The 22,265-nt window shown below is 32.7% G+C and overlaps 2 protein-coding genes across 4 annotated transcripts in view; both read left to right on the forward strand.

Annotated features, from left to right (window-relative positions):
- Positions 1 to 22,265, forward strand: part of LOC119686161 (filamin-C) — a 585,474-nt gene that overhangs the window by 193,131 nt on the left and 370,078 nt on the right. The gene's annotated exons all lie outside the window — the stretch shown is intronic.
- LOC119686167 (cGMP-gated cation channel alpha-1) overlaps positions 1 to 22,265 on the forward strand; it is a gene marked incomplete at its 5' end in the record, with an annotated part of 172,249 nt that overhangs the window by 94,135 nt on the left and 55,849 nt on the right. The window contains 2 exon segments of the mRNA XM_038100669.1: positions 3,701 to 4,037; positions 5,524 to 6,521. Of these exon segments, the coding sequence (XP_037956597.1) occupies positions 3,701 to 4,037; positions 5,524 to 6,521 (1,335 nt within the window).

The raw sequence follows: 22,265 nt of genomic DNA on the forward strand, positions 1-22,265 counted from the left end.
TTTCCCATTTTAATTTTATTTCTATTTTATTCTGTTTCTGGACTCAACGTCTTAATATTTTATTTACCCTTGTCAAAAAAGTTTTTCTGTGGTCTATTGAAATATATATTCTCTTCATTAGTGCCTGTAAATATTCGATTTCCCCAAGCACAAATGTTTGGGCAAACAAAAAACCTTACGTGTACTCACTTAAATTCACTTGAGGCATTTTAGCCTGCACCAATGAAACCAATTGTTTTTGGAAATGTTATTTGGTCTCGAACACAAAAAAGGACTTTCCACACAAAATCACAAAATGACAGAACTGCTCGAATGAAAGCAATAAACCGTTAAGCTTCATCAGAACATAAAAGCATCGGAAAGCCTTTAGTTGCATGGCAAATATAACGAATAATGCATTAAAGTTCAATCGAATTGGTACTAAAAATTTATACATAAGTGCAAGGATAATATAAAATGAAGCTGAAATGTCTAATGTTTTCGCAGAAGACTCTTTACATTTCAGATATGCGAATAAATCGTTCCAAACCCAATGGCATTCGATTCATAGGACGCAAGTAGACGTGCTTAACCTGACTGAGTTGACAGAGTTATATTTAACTCCTCCAGACTGAATGCCAGTTTACAAGTTTGTGGTGTGTAAGTCTCACTCTGGTTCATTGAAATACATTATTAATGAAATGAAGTGTGTCTTTTGCTATACAAGTATGTCATTCTTTTGTCGAGATACTTCTAAATAGTTTTTGTGTATCTTTTACTCAATCACTTATCGTGAATTTGATACATGAAATTTTATTAAGTGTTCTAATGAATTTCAAATCAAACTTGCCTTCGTTGAAGTTGTTCATTTCCCTATGTGTAATTTATCTTTGCATAAGGATTCTGAAAAGGATTTGTTTACAATTTAATCAAAATAAAATAAATGAAATGCAAATAAATAATTTAAGTTTGTTTAAGTAACTAAATTAATTAACTAAAAACATATATAAACATTATATTTCATGAAAATAAATTTAAACATTGATGTTGTGGGTAAAAAGTTTCAAATATTCTTAATGATTGAATATTTAACTCCCTTGCTCCCTTCCTTACGTGTTGCTTCAATATAAATTCAAAAATACTCATCTCAATAAGTAAGTTTAAATCATTATTAAATAGTAGTAAAAAATTCTTCTAATAAGTTAAAGTTAATTTCATAATAACTGAAAGCATAGGTATATACGTACAGCTAAGATTAACAGCTATTAAACTTAAAATATTTCAAGCTAATTAAGAGCAAAGGAGTATGAGTAAGGAGTTCTATTGAACCAGAAAAATTGGTTAGTTCTACTGACAGGGAGTTTCCAATTCTATCCAACTGACGCGTATCAAAAGGATATCCGTAGATAAAGTTCTGGTAATTGGGTTTGGCATGCTACCGATGTTCAAGACATACCTTGGCAACGGATTAATATAAAGTCGGCCACTCTTTACAAACTTTTCCATTGAGCTATATGTTAATATAGTATAGTTTTACAGGTACGGGGCTTTCAAGTTAGAAATTTTTACGAAACAATCTATCTTTTCATTTATTTGTTGTTAGCTATTGTTTGTGAAATGAATGTAAAGACTACATATAGAATTTGGAACTAGACGGCGTGTTTATTTTTCGTTAGTGTATCAATGTAAAAAGTTCACTTTAAATATTGAAACGTTGAGAAATAAGCTACAGCTATCAATACATATAATAATGTATGTCACATTGCTTTTATAGCTGATTCTATTAAAATTTGTTATCAAATAGATATACCCAGTAAGTTTGCATTCTGCAAGATTTTTGTTTTTAAAACCACACTGTATGGTTGATAAATAAGATTATTCTTCCAAGATTTATTTTTGATACATACGCCAGTTTCAGTAATTCATATAGTAGGTGTTCAAATCAAACTTAAATTAAACTTATTGTTCTTCGTTTAGCTCTATTAAATAGCTAAATAGTTCCTAAACTAATGAGATTGTTATTCAAAGAGACGTGTATAATTATTTCGCAGGAGAACATTTATACTCATTAAGAAATAATAGAAGATTTAAGTCTCAAACAAACAAATTTTAGAAAAAACGCTCATAATATATATTCAACTTGGTATAAGCATATTGTGTATAAATAAACGATACTCACATATTTTTTTGTATTCTAAGTACTCATTTCATGTATTTTGAATAGCATTTTATAAAAAAAATTAAGTACGGGTATATACCGTATATGTGTTATATTTTATTCTTGCATATTTTCTATTAATTTTAAATATTAAACCTTTTTTCGCAAATAATTTACAATCTGCATGTCACGACACTTCCCATTCAAATCACATCCCAATTTTTAAATTTAGTATATTTTAGATGAATGTGTGTGTTACCACTGTAAATCCACAATTAGTACATAACTGTCACTACCCCCACAACCACAACCACAACCACAACCACCACCACTACTTCAACCACCACAATTGTGTATATGGTTAAATATAGCTCTAGAGCTATTGTACAATAAAAACAAAAATAGTTCAATATAATAACCCAGTTCCATTTTTCTTGTTTCCGGCGTTCAACACATATCCAATCCACCAAACCCAATTTCCATTTAAACGAACTAAGATATACAATCATCACCAACTTCCGGTTATTTTCATAGCCACGATGAAGAGGAGCGGTTGCTACTAACGAAAAAACAAATAATAACTGACATTGAAACTAGCAGTAAAACACCAACAATTTCAAGAACACCTCCTACAACTTCAACCACAGACACGAAAACATCCAAAATGTTTGGTAATTCGACCAAAAACAAAAACTCAGATCGTAATTATTCATCGCTAAAAACAACAGACCAAGAGCAACAAAAAGAAACACTTCAACTGTCAGGAATCTCACAAAAACCACGCGCCAGTTATCCTGAAATCATGCATCCACGACTCTCACTGAATGGCACACTAAGACATTTGGTGCCTTCACCGCGTCCACTTTATCGTGACACTAGCTCTCGTTCCATACAACCTCTAACGGTGCATGAGCAACAAATGGCGGAGCTTGATGGAAGCTTCTACGGCAACACACTTGGCTGTTTTGGTGGCAGTAGTGCTGGTGCGAGTGGTGGTAGTGGTGTCGGGAGGGCAGGCATCAGTGCTTTCCACACAACTGAATTATCGATCACACCAACTATGACTGGTGATGACCAATGCATTGATTTGGGTAGTTTACGTCGATTTTCAATCGATCGCCAAAGTTTCTTAGGTAAGCGAGTTCAAACCGAAAAATCTATTTTGTGTGCATATTTCACCATAAATTTAAATGCAAAAAGGGCATGGAAGAATGTTACATGACATTTGCATTTATAATTTTGCTCCTTTAACTCATTTTCATTTCATTGCTTAATACATTAGAATAATCCGTTGAATAGGAAACATCAAGGGATTAAATAAAAAATATTTTTGGGAAGCATAGATTCTTGACTTCTTATATCAGTTTGTCATTTTGCGTTTCGCCTACCTCTAATATCATAATAATCTTACATTATACATTAATGCTAAGCTAGGAATCTCATTAGTTAAAATATTAATTTTTTATTTATGAATCAAATATATTAGCTGCATATCATCGCTTTCATCTAAATCACATATAAATCCTTACGCACATAAATAATGCGAAGTATTTTCCTTTACAGATTTAGGATCAAAGTTTGGCATGTCTCAGCCAAAATTTGGTCAAAGTGTCTCACAACAAGGTTTCTTCACATCACACGACAGTTTAGCCACACCATGCGCATCACGTGCCTCCAATCCTCATGTGGCTACCGTAAGCACTGCCTCCGAAATGGATTTACTTCACAACAAACAGCGACACAAAGCACGTGGGCGTCTGAAAACAGGAAGTAGTGGCGAGCAACCTTTGCTTGGCTCTTGGAATCGTTCAACTGCACGCGGGTCACAAGATAACACTTTAAGTGGTGGCTTTGCGGGAAGCAATCAATTTAGTGGGAATTTTTGTAATGGAACTGATAGGTGAGTAATAATACTGATTTAATAAAATTCAAATAATTTACATTTTATATACACACTTCTGTGTATCTTTTTAAGGTAGTATAAGCTGAAAAATTCATTTTTAAATGTTTATATTGTAACCTATAAATTATTAATACTTATCAGTAATCGATCCCCCTCCCATTATACTCGAGCAATAGTTTAGGTATATATTTCGACTTAAAAATAACCAAATTTAATTGGTAGTAGAAGGATTGCTGAAATGAAGACAATACCATATCATAGGTAGTGAGAACTCGTTATCTGTTGTATACATAATCTTGTCATGACCTTAAATGAACCTCTCACTCTTTATATATGTTTATTGTATTAATAATACATACTTGCTTTTCGAAGTGGTTTCTGTATGCTATATCGATTTTTCAAAGCATAGCATGTTTAACCCCAACAATTGTGTCAAAAAGATAAAGTTTAATTCTGTGTTCAACTCTTACCAGATTCCACTAGGCAAAGAACTACGATATTGTTTGGGACAAATATTTTGTAGCAATTTTGGGTAACCGGTGATCTGACATTAATTGATTTATGTACGCGTAATCAAACTGTGCTTGTTGTGAGTCAGCAAATTTTTTTGGCGGGCTCATTTCAATATGTTTTGGAATATAAACATATATACTTAGCAATGCATATATTGTGCACAATAGATCAAACTGGTCGCAGTGCATAGGGGCCTTAGCCCGAAAACCCTCAAATACCATTAGCAATGCATATATATTTAAATTAATTTAAACAATTTTTTTGAAAAGTATCTTTTGTTTTATAAGGATTTCATACACGGGTATTCTTATAATTCCGATTTGGCTTCCATTTTGACGATGTGTGTTCAGAAAAGTTTTCCTATTATCTCGCGTATTTTTTTTATATTGTTTTCCTGAAACAAAATTTCAATTGTGAGATAATGCAATCGCAAAAATAAACACAACAAAATACATTTTGCGAAAGTGTGCACTTTTCACGTATTTTCTAGAGTATTAAATTTCCATTTTCCCGATAGTATTTTCAACAAAAGCAATTTCGACTATCGTCAAATAATATTTTTTATATACTTTTATTCCTTTTGTGGGAATATGCATGTGTGTTTCGGTTTAAGCACACAAAAATTCCGCAACTTTAACAAAAAGGTCCTTATGGCGCATCCACACACCGCCGAGCGCAACGCTCGTAATGGAAGGAAATTCAATTTTCTTTGTGCAATATTCCTTCACTGCATTTTTAGTGCATTTTTTTAGCTGCACAATCAAATTTTTAAAGGATTGTATTTCAATGTAATAATAAAACTCGCACTTAAGATAACTATTTGATTTTTTTGAACGCTTATGCGAGTATATTGATCATCAGTGCCTTTAAACGATGTTTTAATTATTGCAATAAATATGTTTGCAGAAGATATACATCCTTTTTTTCGTTGTTTTTAAATTTTGATTATAGCCGCTTTTAATTTTTTTAGATATCCCCGCTCACGTTCGGGAGCCTCCACTACAACTGTTCAGCATAGCCATCAACAGCTACAACAGCAACAGCAACAACAACAACAATATGCATTAAAACATTCAACATCTGTCACACATTCACATCATCAACAGCATCAACAACAGCAACAACAACAGTTACAAACACAACAACATCAACAATTGCATCGAAGCGCCTCGCAGCGGTTTCGAGCTGCCACTGCCTCGCGAAAATTCCACTTTGTGTTCGATCCTGCGGGGCGTTTGTGCTACTACTGGTCAATGGTAGTATCACTAGCGTTCCTATATAATTTCTGGGTGATAATCTATCGTTTCGCCTTTCAAGAGATCAATAGACGTACAATATTTATTTGGTTTTGTCTGGATTACTTTTCGGATTTTTTATATCTTATAGATATATTTTTTCATTTTCGTACCGGATATCTGGAGGATGGTGTCCTACAAACTGATGCCACAAAACTACGTCAACACTATATGAATTCAACAACCTTCTACATCGATTGCTTATGCTTACTGCCATTAGATTTTTTATATCTTTCGATTGGATTCAATTCCATATTGCGTTCATTTCGTTTGGTTAAAATTTATAGATTTTGGGCATTTATGGATCGTACTGAACGGCATACGAACTATCCAAACCTATTTCGTTCGACTGCATTGATACATTACCTACTTGTGATATTCCATTGGAACGGGTGTCTGTATCATATTATACATAAAAATAATGGATTCGGGTCAAGGAATTGGGTATATCATGATTCCGAATCGGCCGATGTAGTTAAACAATATTTACAAAGTTATTATTGGTGTACGTTAGCTTTAACAACGATCGGGGACTTACCGAAGCCGCGATCAAAGGGTGAATATATATTTGTGATATTGCAATTGCTATTTGGATTGATGCTATTCGCAACCGTGTTGGGACATGTAGCGAATATAGTGACGTCAGTGAGTGCAGCACGCAAAGAATTTCAGGGTAAGTTAAAATTATAACACAGTTTATAATATACATTTTATAATAATAATAGTAAAATGATGTAGTAATATATATGAAAAATTTTGAAAATGATTAAAGTTGAAAAATTGTTACAAAATGTTTATAATTCAGGGACTTTTAATGTTTGAAATTTTTAAAAAAATTTTTGAGATATAACAAAACTATTTCCTTCTTAAATATGTAAAGATATTTTTCAAGATATGTTACTAGGAGATGTGAAATTTGGCACATACACTCAGAAAAATAATTTGTTTGATTTAACCAGATTTTAACTAAATCTCAGTGCAATATATTCTTATTCGACGCATCTTGTTGGTTCAACCATACCACATCTTGGTTTTTATATCATCTTTACCACAGGAGTAAAAATTTTTTTAATAAAATGATCAGGTCAATATAATTAGTAAGTGGTTAGAGCATATTTTTCTAAGTGCACCCATTTTTTTTTGGTACTTTAAAATCCAATAAAATCAAATCCAATTTATGAAAATTTATTAGGTTATGAAGGTGACCAATATCATAGTTGATCAATGTATTCACTTGTCAAATTTATCTATTTCGATTCTCAGATATTCCAAAAGCACAGTTCCTTCCGTTAATCTCTGACGAAGATTTTGATGAAGCTCTTTAAATCTGAGTATTAACATAAAATCACCGCTTAATCGCTTTGTCATGCTTTTTCCACTGTAATACAGACAGAGATCTGCAATACAATTTTACTATGTTTTTAATACACTACATAATCTGAATATTGAATAATGAATAATCTTCTATTTTTAGGAGTGTAAAGAGTGAAATAATATTGTATGTAGTATTTGAAATTTATTTAAAAAGTATTTGTATGCTATCCAACGACTATTCCATCTCTTTTTAAGTGGAAGAGTCTCATATGTATAGAATAAACTAATTATGGTATTGCATTGATGAAATGAAAATCTTCGGAAGAAATATAGCTGGCTTTCGGCTTTATTTATTATTTTCCATATTTATTTAGTATTTCATACTACATACTCAAAAGTTTTTCGACATTTTCTATTTTGTACTATTTGTTAAAATTCGTTAACCAATTTGCCAGTTTCATGAAGTATCATTTTCCTTCAGGTTATTTCAGGCTTGCTTCTGCATCGTATTCCTTAAGATTTTCAGGTTAACGCAGTGTGCGTAATGTCATCATAGGGTTTACGTAATTTATGCCCTATCCGTCCATATTTCTTTAACAAAATACTTTCTCAAAATTTACTGATCTAACATTTTGTCGCACAAAAAATTGCAAAAGACGCTAACTTACAAATCTAACTTTGTAAGTGTAAGTTGCTAACTTATTAGCAACTGCTTGATAGCTAACTGACAGGGCAACCAATACACAAAAAATGCTCGATAGCATTAATTAGATAGATCTCGCGTTAAAGTTAAAGTTCCCATTATATCTTGACTACAACCCGTATAAATACATGCTACATGATTACATTGCAAATTATATATTAAATAAAAAATTTAATTTGTATTCGTTAAGCGTCCTTATTATAGTGAATATATTGGGTAATATTCCATGCATATAAGCACCATTTAATAAAATTGAAAATATTGAAATTAATATTTTACATGTTCATCCAAGCATTTTGCATTATTCAACCAGAGAGCGATGACTAAATTGATTTTCTTTATGTGTAAGTTTTGTGGGTTAAGGCGAGGACAAGGATGTTTTGTTTACCATTCCAAATATTAAGTAAATTCTTAAGTTCCAAAAAAGTTGAAGTTGAAGAAACTTTTTAAGAAGATATAAATAACGTCAAAGATTTATACTTGTATAAAACTAAAAAGGCATTTATTTAAAAGTTAAAGTTAAGGCAGCTTGAAGACATAAATTAGGCTACAAGAAGACACAGACATGCATGAAACTGCGGCGTTGTCCTTTGACTCACCAAGATATGAAGAGTCAGAAAGGCAAATATCAGCAGCAGCTGAAGCAACAAGGAAAGCACAATAAACGCCTGGCGGTAAATGAGAATAGTGGGTTCTGCACCCACAGAAGGAAGCTGGAAAACGCGCTGAAAACTAAAATTAAGGCAACAATAAAATCACATCTCGTGCATGTACGGTAATGAAATCTTAATTCCACTTGACTTCATTGCCGCTTAATAAAGTCAATGACGACATAACGCAACGTCAACAGCGTTAGCAACGACAACGACAACCACAACCACAGCGACAATGGCAACGTCAACTGCTGCAATAATTATGATTCAGCCTGAAAAGCCAACTTATGACAATAACGTCAATGTCGACGTCAGCTGCAACAGTCACATCAACAGCAAAGGCAATGCCATTGACGATAATTTTGATTATGATTATGATGGATTTCCAGTTGAGTGAAGTTGGAAGTGGATAGGATTTTCATGATTTCCATTTGAAAAGCACTTCGTGCGGCTTTCGTCTCACAACTAATACAGTTTTGTGTTAGTGGCAAGCAACGCTAAATGTGGTTATCGCATTGTGCTCCGATAAAAGCTTAGAGCACAACAAAAACGAAATGTGTTCTTCGAAGTCACTGATAAGTTAAGGAACAAAACAAACGGAAATTATTGGTGTAAGCCGTGTAAGTCCTGTTAGTCGTGTTGGCTAATAAACATACTGGTTAAGCAAATTGATTGCAGACACGCTACATGAATTTTTCCTTCATCTCTTTATGTCTTCATCAGTTCACAATTATCGCTGATGACTGAAGAAAAGACTGAGATAAGAACATTTATTCGCAGAAGTAAAACCAAGGGACTAGTTCCTGAAACAAAAAGGAGTTGAATTTTTTTTATTAAAATTAAAAAAAAACAAGTAATAATATTATACCTTAAAGTCATTACTTACTTCATGAAAGTTGTTGCGGAAAACATATCTTTATAATGATTTAGAAAGTATTTAAAGACATTTTTTCAGTGATATCCGATATAATGGCAGTATTTCCAACTGTAGTTATATGACTACTCGTATGATTTTTAATATACATGAGCAGTGATTAATATAAATGAGCAGTGGTGACACTACGATATGCTAACTATGGCAATCTAATTGAGCTAACGGACTAAGAAGTTATCCATACTTGGTATTTTCAGCAAAGATGCACTATCGTAAATGCCAGTGATAGCTATATCGTAAAGATACTTTAACAAGGTAAACACTTTTTGGGTTATATATCTTGTGATGAATACTCAGCTCTAATAATGTCCTAATTGCACTTTCCAACATCGCTAAGGGCATCACAATATGTATCTTTTGGGTAATAAATATCTTAGAGTATCTTAGAGTTAACTCTTTTATTACCACGCGACTTTTAAGCTGTTTGATTTTTTATACGTTCTCATTTTGGTTGACATATCCGCTTAGACCTCGCGTCATGTTCACCATGTCTTCTCGAGTTTTGTAGCAGCAATGTGCTATTCATAAAGCGATATAATATACTAGCTAGTGGCGCCCTTTTAACACTTTGAATACTTAAATTTGCTTTTAATACAATAATCTAACTATTCACCACAAGGAGAATTGCTTAATATAGATAGACGCTCATAAGTTGATCAAACACAATTTTAAATATCTCGTAACTTTTAAATTACATGTTATATCTGTATAATTTAGATATTTATTTATTCAAAAAAACTCCAAGTTATTATTATTTCACAAGTTCAAAATAACTGACAGAATTAAAATGTTAAAATGTAAATGTTACTTTATCTGTCAACTGTCATCTTGGCAGAGTTGCCAACACCTCCCCTTTTGAGATTAAATCTCCAATGCGGTGATTCTAGGGTCTATAACGGTCAATAGGATGTCTAGTACGCCTTGGTCGGGTATACGGAACAACTGCCTCATTGTGCTTCTCAGTTTGAGGGATTGCAATCTCAGTTACTTTGTTGAAAGATTGATCTGGAGTCGAAACCATGTTGTTGTTAGTTATTTCGACCACATCTTTAGGTGTTGTTTCGTAGAGGCCAAATGCATCAACTAAACACTTTTCGTTGGCGATATCTTCGGAAGTACATATTTCTAAAGATAACTCATTTTCTTGATCTTTACGGTCACGAATTTGATTGGCATGTGCACGAATAAGTTTGCCATTTTGTAAGCGAACATTATAAATGACGTTACCTATGCGTTCGATTATTTTACCTTTTGTCCATTCAAAGTGTTTGTTTTTGAATATGTTGACATAAACGAGCTCTTGTTTTTCGTAAAACTTTGGCTTTGCACCATGCCTTTTGTCAAATTGCGCTTTCATTTTGAGTTGTGTATCGCACTTGTTTTTAAACTTGACATTTGGGTCTGACACCAGCGTTGGTTTAATCAAGTCAAGTTTAATACGGATTTTTCTTTTTAGTAAAACTTCAGCTGGCGATTTACTGTCCTCATTTTGCTTATTCGGAGTTGATCGGTAAACTTGTAGAAATGTTTGAAGATTTTCAGCAGTTACCCCCTTCCCATTTAACTTTTTGAGTGCTCGCTTTAAAGTATCCACAAACCTTTCGGCTTGTCCATTTGACATGGGATAGTACGGACTGCTTCGTATATGACTAATGCCGTTTTCCGCTAAAAACTGTTGAAATTGGTGACTCACAAATTGAGTACCATTGTCTGAAACTATTGTCTTCGGTAACCCAAATCTAGCGAAAATTTCTTTCAAGCTGGAAATTGTTTGAGTTGCTGTTATAGATTTTGTTTGTATAATTTCTGGCCATTTTGAGAACGCATCGATTACGACCAAATAGTAGTATGAATCTATTGGTCCTGCATAATCAATATGGAGCCGTTCCCAAGAATCAGAAGGTTTTGGCCAAGGATGTAAAGTTGTTTTTGTGGGCATTTTAGCTGCTGCGGCACAATTTGAACAACTTTTCACCATTGCTTCAATATCGTGATCGATATTTGACCAATAAACGTAGTTCCGCGCGATGGCTTTGGTACGACCTATGCCTTGATGACCTCGGTGAATTTCTTTAAGAATGCGCTTTCGGAAAATTTGAGGTATAATAATGCGTTGTCCGAACATTAAACATCCGTCAACTATACATATGTCGTTTTTTCGGTTAAAGTAAGCTTTTAACTCACTGTTGTTGCAGTTTGATGGCCATCCTTCAGTTACATATTCGAGAATTTTAGCTAAAACCTTGTCCTTAGCTGTTTCGTAAGTAATCATTTTGCTGGTAAGCGGCAGCTTATCAAGTGAGTTATGTAAAATTTGTTTACTTTCAATTTCAAACTCTACTGCAGCGATGACATAGTCTTCTGAAGGATTGATTGTGTTATGTATGAGTCGTGATAAAACGTCTGCATACCCAAAACTGTTAGTTGAAATAAACTTTAATTCGAAGTCGTATGCAATCAGTTTAATTGCCCAACGTTGAAGTCTATTTGCTTGATACACCTTAATTCCCGTTTTATCACCAAATATAGCTAGAAGAGGCTTATGATCTGTTTGAAGTTTGAATCTTCTCCCAAAAACCATTCTGTGAAATTTCGTAACCGCGAAAATAAGCGCAAGAGCTTCTTTTTCTATTTGGCTATATTGTTTTTCTGTGGGCGTTAGTGATCTGGACGCATGACATATTACTTTCATTGAACCGTCGTCAGCTTCATGAAAAATGCAAGCTCCGAGCCCATAGTTAGATGCATCTGCAGCGACTACTATGTTTTTTAGTGGATCGTAATGCGCTAATAATAACTCTGATGACAAAATTTGCTTGAAACCATCCAAACAGCGTTGATGAAGTTCCGTCCATTGCCACTGCTTGTTGTTTTGAAGTAGTTCGTCTAATGGTCCTCGGTATTTGCGCATGTGATTTATGAATTTCCCATAAAAATTGATAGCACCTAAGAGTGATCTAAGTTCGGATTGATTGGTTGGCGCAGGCATTGTCTTGATTGCTTCAATGTTTTTTGGATCTGGGCGAATGCCGTCTTTACTGACAATATATCCCAAGTAAGCAATTTCAGGAACTGAAAAATTGCATTTTGCGATCTTGAGTTTAAACCCGTATTGATAAATACGTTGTAGAACTTCATGTAAGTTGTTGTCATGCTCTTGTTGGTTTCTACCTGAGACAAAGATATCGTCAATGTAAGCTGCTGCGCAATCTAAGCCCGCAAGCATTTTATCCATAATTTGTTGGAAAATTGCCGGAAAAGTTTTGACGCCAAAAACCATACGCTTGTATTTGAATAAACCTAGATGCGTGTTTATTGTGAGAAGTTCTTGCGATTTGCTATCAACTTCGATTTGGAGAAAAGCGTCCGAAAGGTCTATATGACTAAATACTGTTGCATTGCTAATTTTTGCAAAAATATCCTCTGGAAGCGGTAGTGGATACTTGTAAGATTCAAGCGCGTCGTTAAGACCAGTTGAGAAATCAGCGCAAATACGAATGCTACCATTTGGCTTTTTGATAACTACGATTGGTGCGGCCCAGTCAGAGTAATTGATGGGTGCGATAATGTCGAGATCTTGAAGTCGCTTGATTTCTTCTTCAACCAAATGTTGAACTGCGTATGCTACCGGGCGCTTAGGTCGAAAAACAGGTTGACAGTTTGGTTTAATAATTAAATGTGCCTTAGTTTTATTACAAAGACCCATAGCATTATCGAAAAGTTCTGGAAATAATTTTTCCGGAAGAAATTTGCAATTTGACGACTTTATTGAAACATTACTTGCCTGTTTTGTTGTTGAAATTTGGCTGCAAATAGCATTAAGCGTCATATCGCTAAGTTGAAAAGCAGTTATCCAGTCCAATCCGAATACGTTCAAATCGATCGTTGTAACGAAGCACGTAAGTGTTCTAATTGTGTCTTTTAACTGCACATCACATGTAAATTTTGCGTACAATGGTAAGTTTCCAGTTGCACTTTTAGCAGATTCTGGTTGTACTTCCATTGTATTTAAAATATTTAATTTGTCGAAATTAAATTTTGAAATGATAGTTATGTCCGATGCAGTATCAAATTGCAATTTGATTCGCACATTGTTGATTTTAACGTGGACATATTTACGCTGTGAAGCTGTGATGCTGTTCGTTGTGTATATACTGTTGGATCGTGGCTGTGAAAATGTTTTTGCTTTACCATTGCTATTATTTTTGTTGTTGCTATTGCATTTTGATTTTGATAAATTTTTCGCTTTGCAATAACCTTTTTTATGGCCTATGTTGTGACAGTCTTCGCATTTATAATTTTTGTATGGGCAGTCACGCACATAATGCATTGCTCCACAAAACCAGCATGGTGTTTTCGGTTTGTGATTGTTCTTAAGCTTATTTGCTTGTACTCGATTCACCTGATTTTCACGTGATTTATTTTCTACCAGCGCTGTGTCGGATTTTAAATTAATAATACGCTGACACTCGTTTGTAAGTTTTTCCAAGTTGATGGTATCAGCTTCTGTGTCCAGTTTGGTCAATATTCGGGTTCTTATTTCGAAGTCTGCTTCCGATTTCAGCCCCAATACGAACATTAAACATTTGAACTGGTCCAGTGACAGGCTATTCAATTTAAAATTTTCACATTGTTTATTAACCTCAGCTGCGTACGTAGTATAGTCTGCATCTGGTGGTTTGGTTAACTGTAAGCAGCTATAGCGTAAGCTGAATTGTGACTTTTGGAGTCCAAACAGTTGTTTTAATTTCTCCACTGTTGTAGTGAAATTATATTCACGTGGATGCTTAGGCAAAATAAAGTCCATATATTTATTATGCACAGTTGTACTGAGTTTCCTTAATAGAAGCCTGACTTTCGCTGCGTCATCAAGTTTGCTACCATCTACTAAGAACAAATCTTCATACCTCGTATACCACGTTTCAAATGTCAAGTTATTTTCTGGATCATAAACAAATTCCGTTAGACTCGATGCTAAAATCTCCATTGTTTGCTCCGGTTTTTCTGTTTTCGGAACTGCTTCAGTATGCATTTTCATTTGCAAACACTCCTTGAAAAGTTCACGCATTGCTTCGGTGTCTTTCGCACGTTGGTTTTGCATTTCTTGGAAAAATAACTTGAATTCTTGTGGATTCATTTTTTTTTTGTGTACATATATTTTTCAATGTAATTCCAAAAAAAAATATCCTCGTCGCCACTGTTATATCTGTATAATTTAGATATTTATTTATTCAAAAAAACTCCAAGTTATTATTATTTCACAAGTTCAAAATAACTGACAGAATTAAAATGTTAAAATGTAAATGTTACTTTATCTGTCAACTGTCATCTTGGCAGAGTTGCCAACATTACATATCGCATCTTCTTTGGACGGGTTCAGTAACTTCCAAAACTATACTAAACATATGTCGCCAGTTAGAGATGCCAAGTGCATTCATGTCATTGGTGACCTGAACCTTTCAATAAAGATGCTGACGTCTGCTACGGATGTTCCACCAACGAGTTCCAAATCAAATACATTTTAAGCGGAATCATATTCTTCAATTTGCACAATATCGGGGTATAGCTGGTACAGCTTATCATGCCATCTTAATCCGTACTCGTTGTCAACTCGTATGGGTCTATAAATTTTTTTCTCGAATGATCGTAACATCTTTACATCACTGTACACAACACTGTACACAGTGTTGTTGGTCTCAAGAGAATCAGGAAATTGGTTTGTTGACAGAAGCTGTTTCATTTTTTCCTTATTTATCACAGGTCCAATAATATTAATACACCTAGACCGTCAGCTAAATATTTATTTCATTTAGCTGATGCGTCAGTTGTAAGTGGAGTTAGGAAATATATCATGTATCTGAAGAGTTTGGTTTAGTATAAACGCTTTTCACTGCTCTATACTTTCTTGATGTGAGATACTCTCATACAGAGTAATATGAGAAGACACGCAGTTGCATAGAGTATGGAAATCGTTGAAATTTAATTCAAAAATATTAAATCTGCATGGTCCACATAATCGACGTATGACGCTTCTATTCGTAATATAGAAGCAAATCAAGAATAATCCGAAGGATATTGTACGAATTTGCGTATAGCGCCACATTGAATATTCTTCATACCTATTCACGTGTTGAGACACATAAAAATCAGTCAAGAACTTGAACCAATTGAAATTTTTTTATTCTGTAAAAATTTAAAAATAATTTTGGGAGTGAAGCTTTTATTTGATTAAATGATTTTATTAATCAACAAAATCTTCTCAATTTAAGCAAAGCAAAATAACTGTTCATGCTGATGATGAAACACGTTTGCAGCCACAAAAATTTGAAGTTTGATGCGGTTTATGGTCTGGTGATATGATTTGACCATATTTCTTTCAAGTGATGATGATATTGCATTTACCACCAATTAAGATGTCAACATAAATTGCTGTTTTTATAGTGGTTTTGGCTAGATGATTTCGACGTGTTTAATATGTGGTTTCATCAAGATGTTGCAAAATGCTATTGACATAATCAATTCATTCAGAGAATAGTAAAAAAATATGTATGTTCTTAGCTTATCAATCTCTATTGGAAGTAATCACACGATTTTCACCTGAGATTGTTTGTTTAGAAGCTAGGGCTTAGAAGCCAAGTATTAATGCAAAATCTAGGTTAGTGCCACATATTGGACTGACCTAGGCTGTTAGACTGCTAATTCTGAAAATTTTAATATTTTTAAGACACCATTTGTTGAAAATATGTCCTATAGCAATGTAGAAGAAGAAAACTAAACAATTTTGTTAAAAGTATTTGAAAAAAACTGTTTGAGTCATAGTTCATACATTTTATATCTAAAACCATCACATAAATTATCAATTTTAAAGTGATAAATTAAATTAAGGATGTTAGCTTTATTTCCGCATAATTTTATTTATGCTGTTTAGTTTTGATGATTTTCAGAATATATTTATATCTAATCTTTGTCATATCTCTTCGTTCGCCGTTGTAGTTGTCGACTTATTGATCTGGTTGTGCTTCCATTGATATTACTCTGGATATATTTGCTCTTAACTAAGGTATAGTATTTAGAAAGAAATATTCAAGATATAGTATTCTACTTTTTGTTTATTATCCAACCTGATACCACATAACATTCTTTTTGTATGCAGAGTTGATTGTGTGCAGAGTTAATACTGTGACCATTAGCAGTTCAGGTTTGCTTGTTTCCATTGCATATCTAGGAGGAAGAAGGCAGTCTTCCAATTATGCTGATTTATCCACTTTAATTATGGTGTGGTATGCATCCACGTGGTTATTTATCACACACGAATTTACATTTAATAAAATTTGTTTGCCCACTTCTGCCATAAACAAATTTGCTGCCCTAACGAAATAACGTTGTTTGCTTGGAAGCATTCAGGCTCAGTAGTAGTTGAGAAGGTTGATGAATTGAAGCATTTGCTTAACTCCGAAAGCTCAGTTTTCTGCCATGGAATTAATGTGCAAAACGTGATACTGAATTAATTTTCGGGAATTTCTGCACCACTATGCGATTTGGGTAACTTTTGCTTACTTGCATAATCCTTTTGAGCATGTGACACAAAATCAACCAACTTCAAGCAAACAGATCATCACATTATATATACGCTTCAGTATTTATACAGCTTTAATTAGTTGTAATTTGTGGTTTTATTCTGTAATCAACTGTTGACATTATAATTTCATTTGAAATAATTAAAAATAAATGAAATTATTATAAAGTATTAGTGAAAATTTCATCTCACGTAGTTTTAAAACTATATTAGTAGACAAATATTATTACGGATAACTGAAAACTAGAACGCCTGTTTTGTGTTTACTTTCAAACCGATCTTAGAATAAATAATATTATAATAATAATAAAACATAAGATGAGGACATCCAACATTTCCTAAAATAACTAGTAAGTACTAAAAATCTTAATGATTTGATTACTTTTAGTTGTAGCAGAGTTTCCTTAACTGTTATTTATAAATAACAGTAGCCTTTAAAGAAGATGAAATTTTGAAGATTCGTAGAATGTAGACTTTACATAATGGAATGTCTAAAAATTGCCAATCAGTGAAATTTTTCAAGAAAGTGTATTGTTGTTTCGTTTTTCTCTTCTACTCTATAGGTCCTGCATATATAGTTTAAAAGCATGCCCACTTCAACGTCATGGTTCCCCACCATCCAGTGTCCTATCATCACTGCTATTAATTGAGAGGTCAATTTTAGCTCTATTAGGCAAAAGTTTCGTTGTCAATAATCTAGTTTTTTAAAATTGAGTGTCACTTTACTACAAGCTAAGTAATTAAATAACAGTAATTTAAAATAATAATAAAACTTTTATTGTTTTCCTACAATAACAAATTATTTCTAATATGATATCGTATATTCCATGGATATCTTATGGCCTATATATGTAGGTACTTACTAACATAGCTATTACACTCTCATGGTTATAAGATCGACTTCACTAATGGAGAAGATAATATTTTTTTGGTTTAATAACGTAATTTTTAAAATGGTGACAGTTTTATGAAAAAAATGTTCTTTTATCTATAAACAGAAATTATCTATTAATGGCTTAACAGTTTTATATTTTTTTTATATTATATATACACTTATACCATATCCGGAAAGGATTTATACCTTTTCAGTTGCTTGGACAACTGGAACAATTCTGTAGCTAAGAAAAATATGATTTGTTTTCATTTCTTAAAAAAAAGAAGCATCAGAAAAAAAAACTTGCCGTGGCTATCGCAAATAAAGTCACTTATGGGGACTTTCAGTTTCAATTCACAAAATACGAAGCTTGAGAACTTTTATCGATACAGAAATATAGATTTGTATAGTAAGTTCAGTACTACAATTTAGACTCCAATAATAATTTAGACTTTATTAATAATAAATTTCGATAAAGTAATGAACACAATAGATGTCTAGGTCACGGTGCGAGATTTCCAACTTATAGATCAAACCCATTACTTTTCTCTTGCTTGTTACAAAAAGATATATAAAAAAAACCTTATTGAATTTTGAAAATAATGGAATCATCAACAATATACATTATAGATCGGAGAAATAAAATGTTGTCGTCGTTTGTTGTCGTAAAATGTTTCGTTTATTCTAAACTTCTTCACTATAAAAAATATTCCAATTATTTTATCACATACGTAAATAATCACATCCAAATCCTCATTCTGTGTTTCTCTTTCCACACACCACAGACTTCATGTATATTTTCCAAAGTTATCCGAGAATTATTCTAATTGGAATGAAAATTTTTTAACCTTTGGGAGTTTTGATGAAGGATATGAAGTATATGAGTTTTCGACACATATCTAGATACCATATAAAAAAATTTTTTAGAATTTATTTTTTGAGAAGCCCGCATACAAAATATAGTCACAATTATTTTTACGTAAGTAAGTAGTACTGCCATGTGTTACTATGACAGGTTTTAATATGAGCTTATATTCCCTGTTTTTGCAAAAGTTATACTTTTAACTGTTCTGCGTTGGCATAAACATTTTGTTGTAGAACAGTTTTTGGCAAGAAACTCAGTGACCAAGCATCGAATGCACAGGATATTTCCGTGCCTTTTTTGTCGTTCCCGCAACTAAAAGGATCACCTCAAAAGAGACCTTTCGAGTTCATTGAGAATATCTTTTTTAATCTTATACATGAATCCACAATCAGCATTTAGCATCAATTGAAAGCTACTCAATCAGCATACGATTACTCAATCAGATTATGAAACGTATATGGAGGATGGTGGTCAATGCTTATTTACAATCTGTGGGACCTATTTCAAAGGCAACCAAATAAAGGTTGATAAATTGATGATATTATATTTCTAATTAAGTATTATCAATATTATCAAATACTGTTCAAGGAATGTGGAACTATCAATATTATGAAGTTAAGACCACTTCAAATTGAAAATACTTATTTCGATCTCCAATATATCTCTCGCCTATCGCAGAAAATAAGTCATAATTAGTTGCTGCTAATAGCTTGCAACACGTAATTGGCTAATAGAACTCATATTAGAATTTAAAACCATCAACAAAAACCGAATATCTGATGACATTTGTTCTCAATGTGTAATGGCGGTTTAACATTTTCCGCCAAATGATTTTACATTATTCGAATTTCGAATGCTTATGGCGTTCCATGTTGCATTATGGTTGCGTGTCATGTTATGTTTTTTTTGTCTTCTCTTGTGTTGTGTTGTGTTGTGTTGTGCTGTGTAGTGTTGCTTCCGCAGTAAAAAACGGTTTAAAATGTCTGCTCTCCGTTTTGATTGACAATATGGCGCCCATTTGACGTTGTTGCTTGTTATATTGCTAATGTTGAACTAGCTGGAAGGCAACCACGCCCCTTACAGTTTCATGTTCGTACGTCAAATGGGAAGCTGTCATTAAATTTGAGTTATTGATGGTTTTTGTGCCCCCCCCTAGGTTTGGCACAGTTGGACTTGTGGTTTGTTAACTCGAAGGAAAATGCTGAAAAGAAAAATTAATTTCGATTAAACGAGCTGCAGACAGATTTCCTTAACAGCTTTTTCTAGTACATTAATTTTAGTTAGTGTCAAAAAAAAAAATGATAGAATATAACAGAACCCAGAAGAGAACGGAAGAAATGCATACAAAATCGAAATACTTGTTTTAAAAATTTATGATAATTTTCTCGCTTGTATCAGTAATAGTTTTACAGGCGAATTCTTGTATCAACTCATTTTTTATGTCCTTCGAATGACATCATACTTTCTTCTATTTCTTTTTTTATTTTGTCTTGTAAGATAAAAGGCAATCAAAAATAATAAAAAATGTCAGCTTATAAATTTTACTAATGACATTTAATGGGGTCCTTAGATTTGGGTACTTACTCCTATTAATCGTGTAATGGGTCAATAAGCATTTTTTCAAATTGAATTTAAAAATCGAAATGAAAATTGGAAGGCATTTATTTAAAGTATTTTAGAATTATTAAATTAATAATATAATTCTATGTAAGCTGGATTTAAGCTTTATATTTCAAGTAAGAACAAATCGCAAACGTTGACAACAACGCCCATTATCTCGATTAAGAAGCAACAACAAAATGCGTAATTAATTTAATTCAACCTCATATAGACAATGAATTTCCAAAACCCCACTTAATCGACACAAACTGCATTCAGCTTTTCAGCTTAAGACTATATTATTTCCATAAGTAGTTGGACTTTACCGTTTGCAAAACACTTGCATTTAATTCAGAAAATTATTTAATGTGTAAATGAAAATGCATTTATGCATCATTCTTAGAGGTGAGAAAAAAGTTAAGTTTTGTTTAATTTTGTTCAGATATGATCTACACATAATTTAAACAGAATCTTAAATTTTCGAAAAACTGAACATAAAGTATACTTCTATAAAATCTTCCGAATAATTTATTATCAGAACTCAACAGAGCTCTTATGTCTGTCTCTCATTAAATGGTCACGGGAACAAAAAGTTAGACTCCAAATAGCATAGAAGTTGTTACGCTTGGGCAAACGTGGAAAATTTTAAAACATCTGAAGAGAAATATTTTCCCATTGAGCAGTTCATAAACTCTCAAAATGATTGTGTTTACTTAACTAAACAAACTGCCGAAAATTAAAGACTTATCCATAATTATCCATCTCAAGTATTGGTATGGGCAAAGTCAATTGCGACTTGTTATCTACAAAAATGTTTTGGAAGTTGCTTAAGGGCCATGAGCACGGATCCATTTCTGTCGTAGACCATCGACGTTCCAACATGACTCGGCATTATCTCATAAAGCTGGTGTGAACCAAGAAAAAGCTGGTGTGAAAAAAATCACGTTCCACACTTCATTTCGTCATACTCAAATTCGAAGGACAATTCCATTTGGGCCATTTTGGAGAGCAAGGTGAGGACTAGCACTAAAAAATATGCCATACGTTGCATAAAGTGATTGTTCAGAAATGGGCCAAAATATCGGAAGATTACATTTGTCAAGCAGACATCTAATTTTTTTAACAATTTGAAGACTGTAAAAATCATAAGATGGTCACATCGATCTAGAGTAAATGGATTCTGAAATCGCAATTATTTCCACAAATTTTTGTAATCTAATCAGTACGAAAAAGATATGGACGCTATAATAAGTAACAATCGCTTAACTCTGTATTTAGTAATTTTGTTCTTAATTTTTGAGTTGTTACGTCGAAATTATTTTAAAGTCGGTTTCGTTTTTTTTTTATTTTTTGGGAATAATAACTTTCATTTCGAGTGTTAATTTTTTGTATATTTCTGAAAGTGTTTTGGCAAATTCGCTTTTGCCTTCACCAAGAGTATTTTAAATATAGTATATATTAATACTGTATATAGTATTATATTATATGTAATAAGATACGTAAATAATATATCATTATTATTAATATGTTATATATAATCTAAATCTTGTATTCGAACTGATTTGAATTGCAGTAAAGTAACACTAAACTCATATCAAAGGAAGATATCAACATAAAGATGAATTTATTAATGCAAATAAAAAATTAAATTAAATTAAATTAAATTAAATTAAATTAAAGAAAAATCGAATTTTTTAACTAATCTCTCCTAATTAAATTTAGTTTTTAGCATTTTAGCATTTAGCATAACACTTTAAGCTGAAATAAATTTGTATATGAAAATTATCCAATAATGATTATAACGTAATTTTATTATAATAAAATTTTATAGCTTTTATTGGTTTACAAATTTACGAAATGTACTTACTGCAGTTCCTCAAGAAATCCTGTAATATTTTG

This window comes from Teleopsis dalmanni, chromosome 2, assembly GCF_002237135.1.
Source record: "Teleopsis dalmanni isolate 2A chromosome 2, ASM223713v2, whole genome shotgun sequence".
Lineage (NCBI taxonomy): Eukaryota > Metazoa > Arthropoda > Insecta > Diptera > Diopsidae > Teleopsis > Teleopsis dalmanni.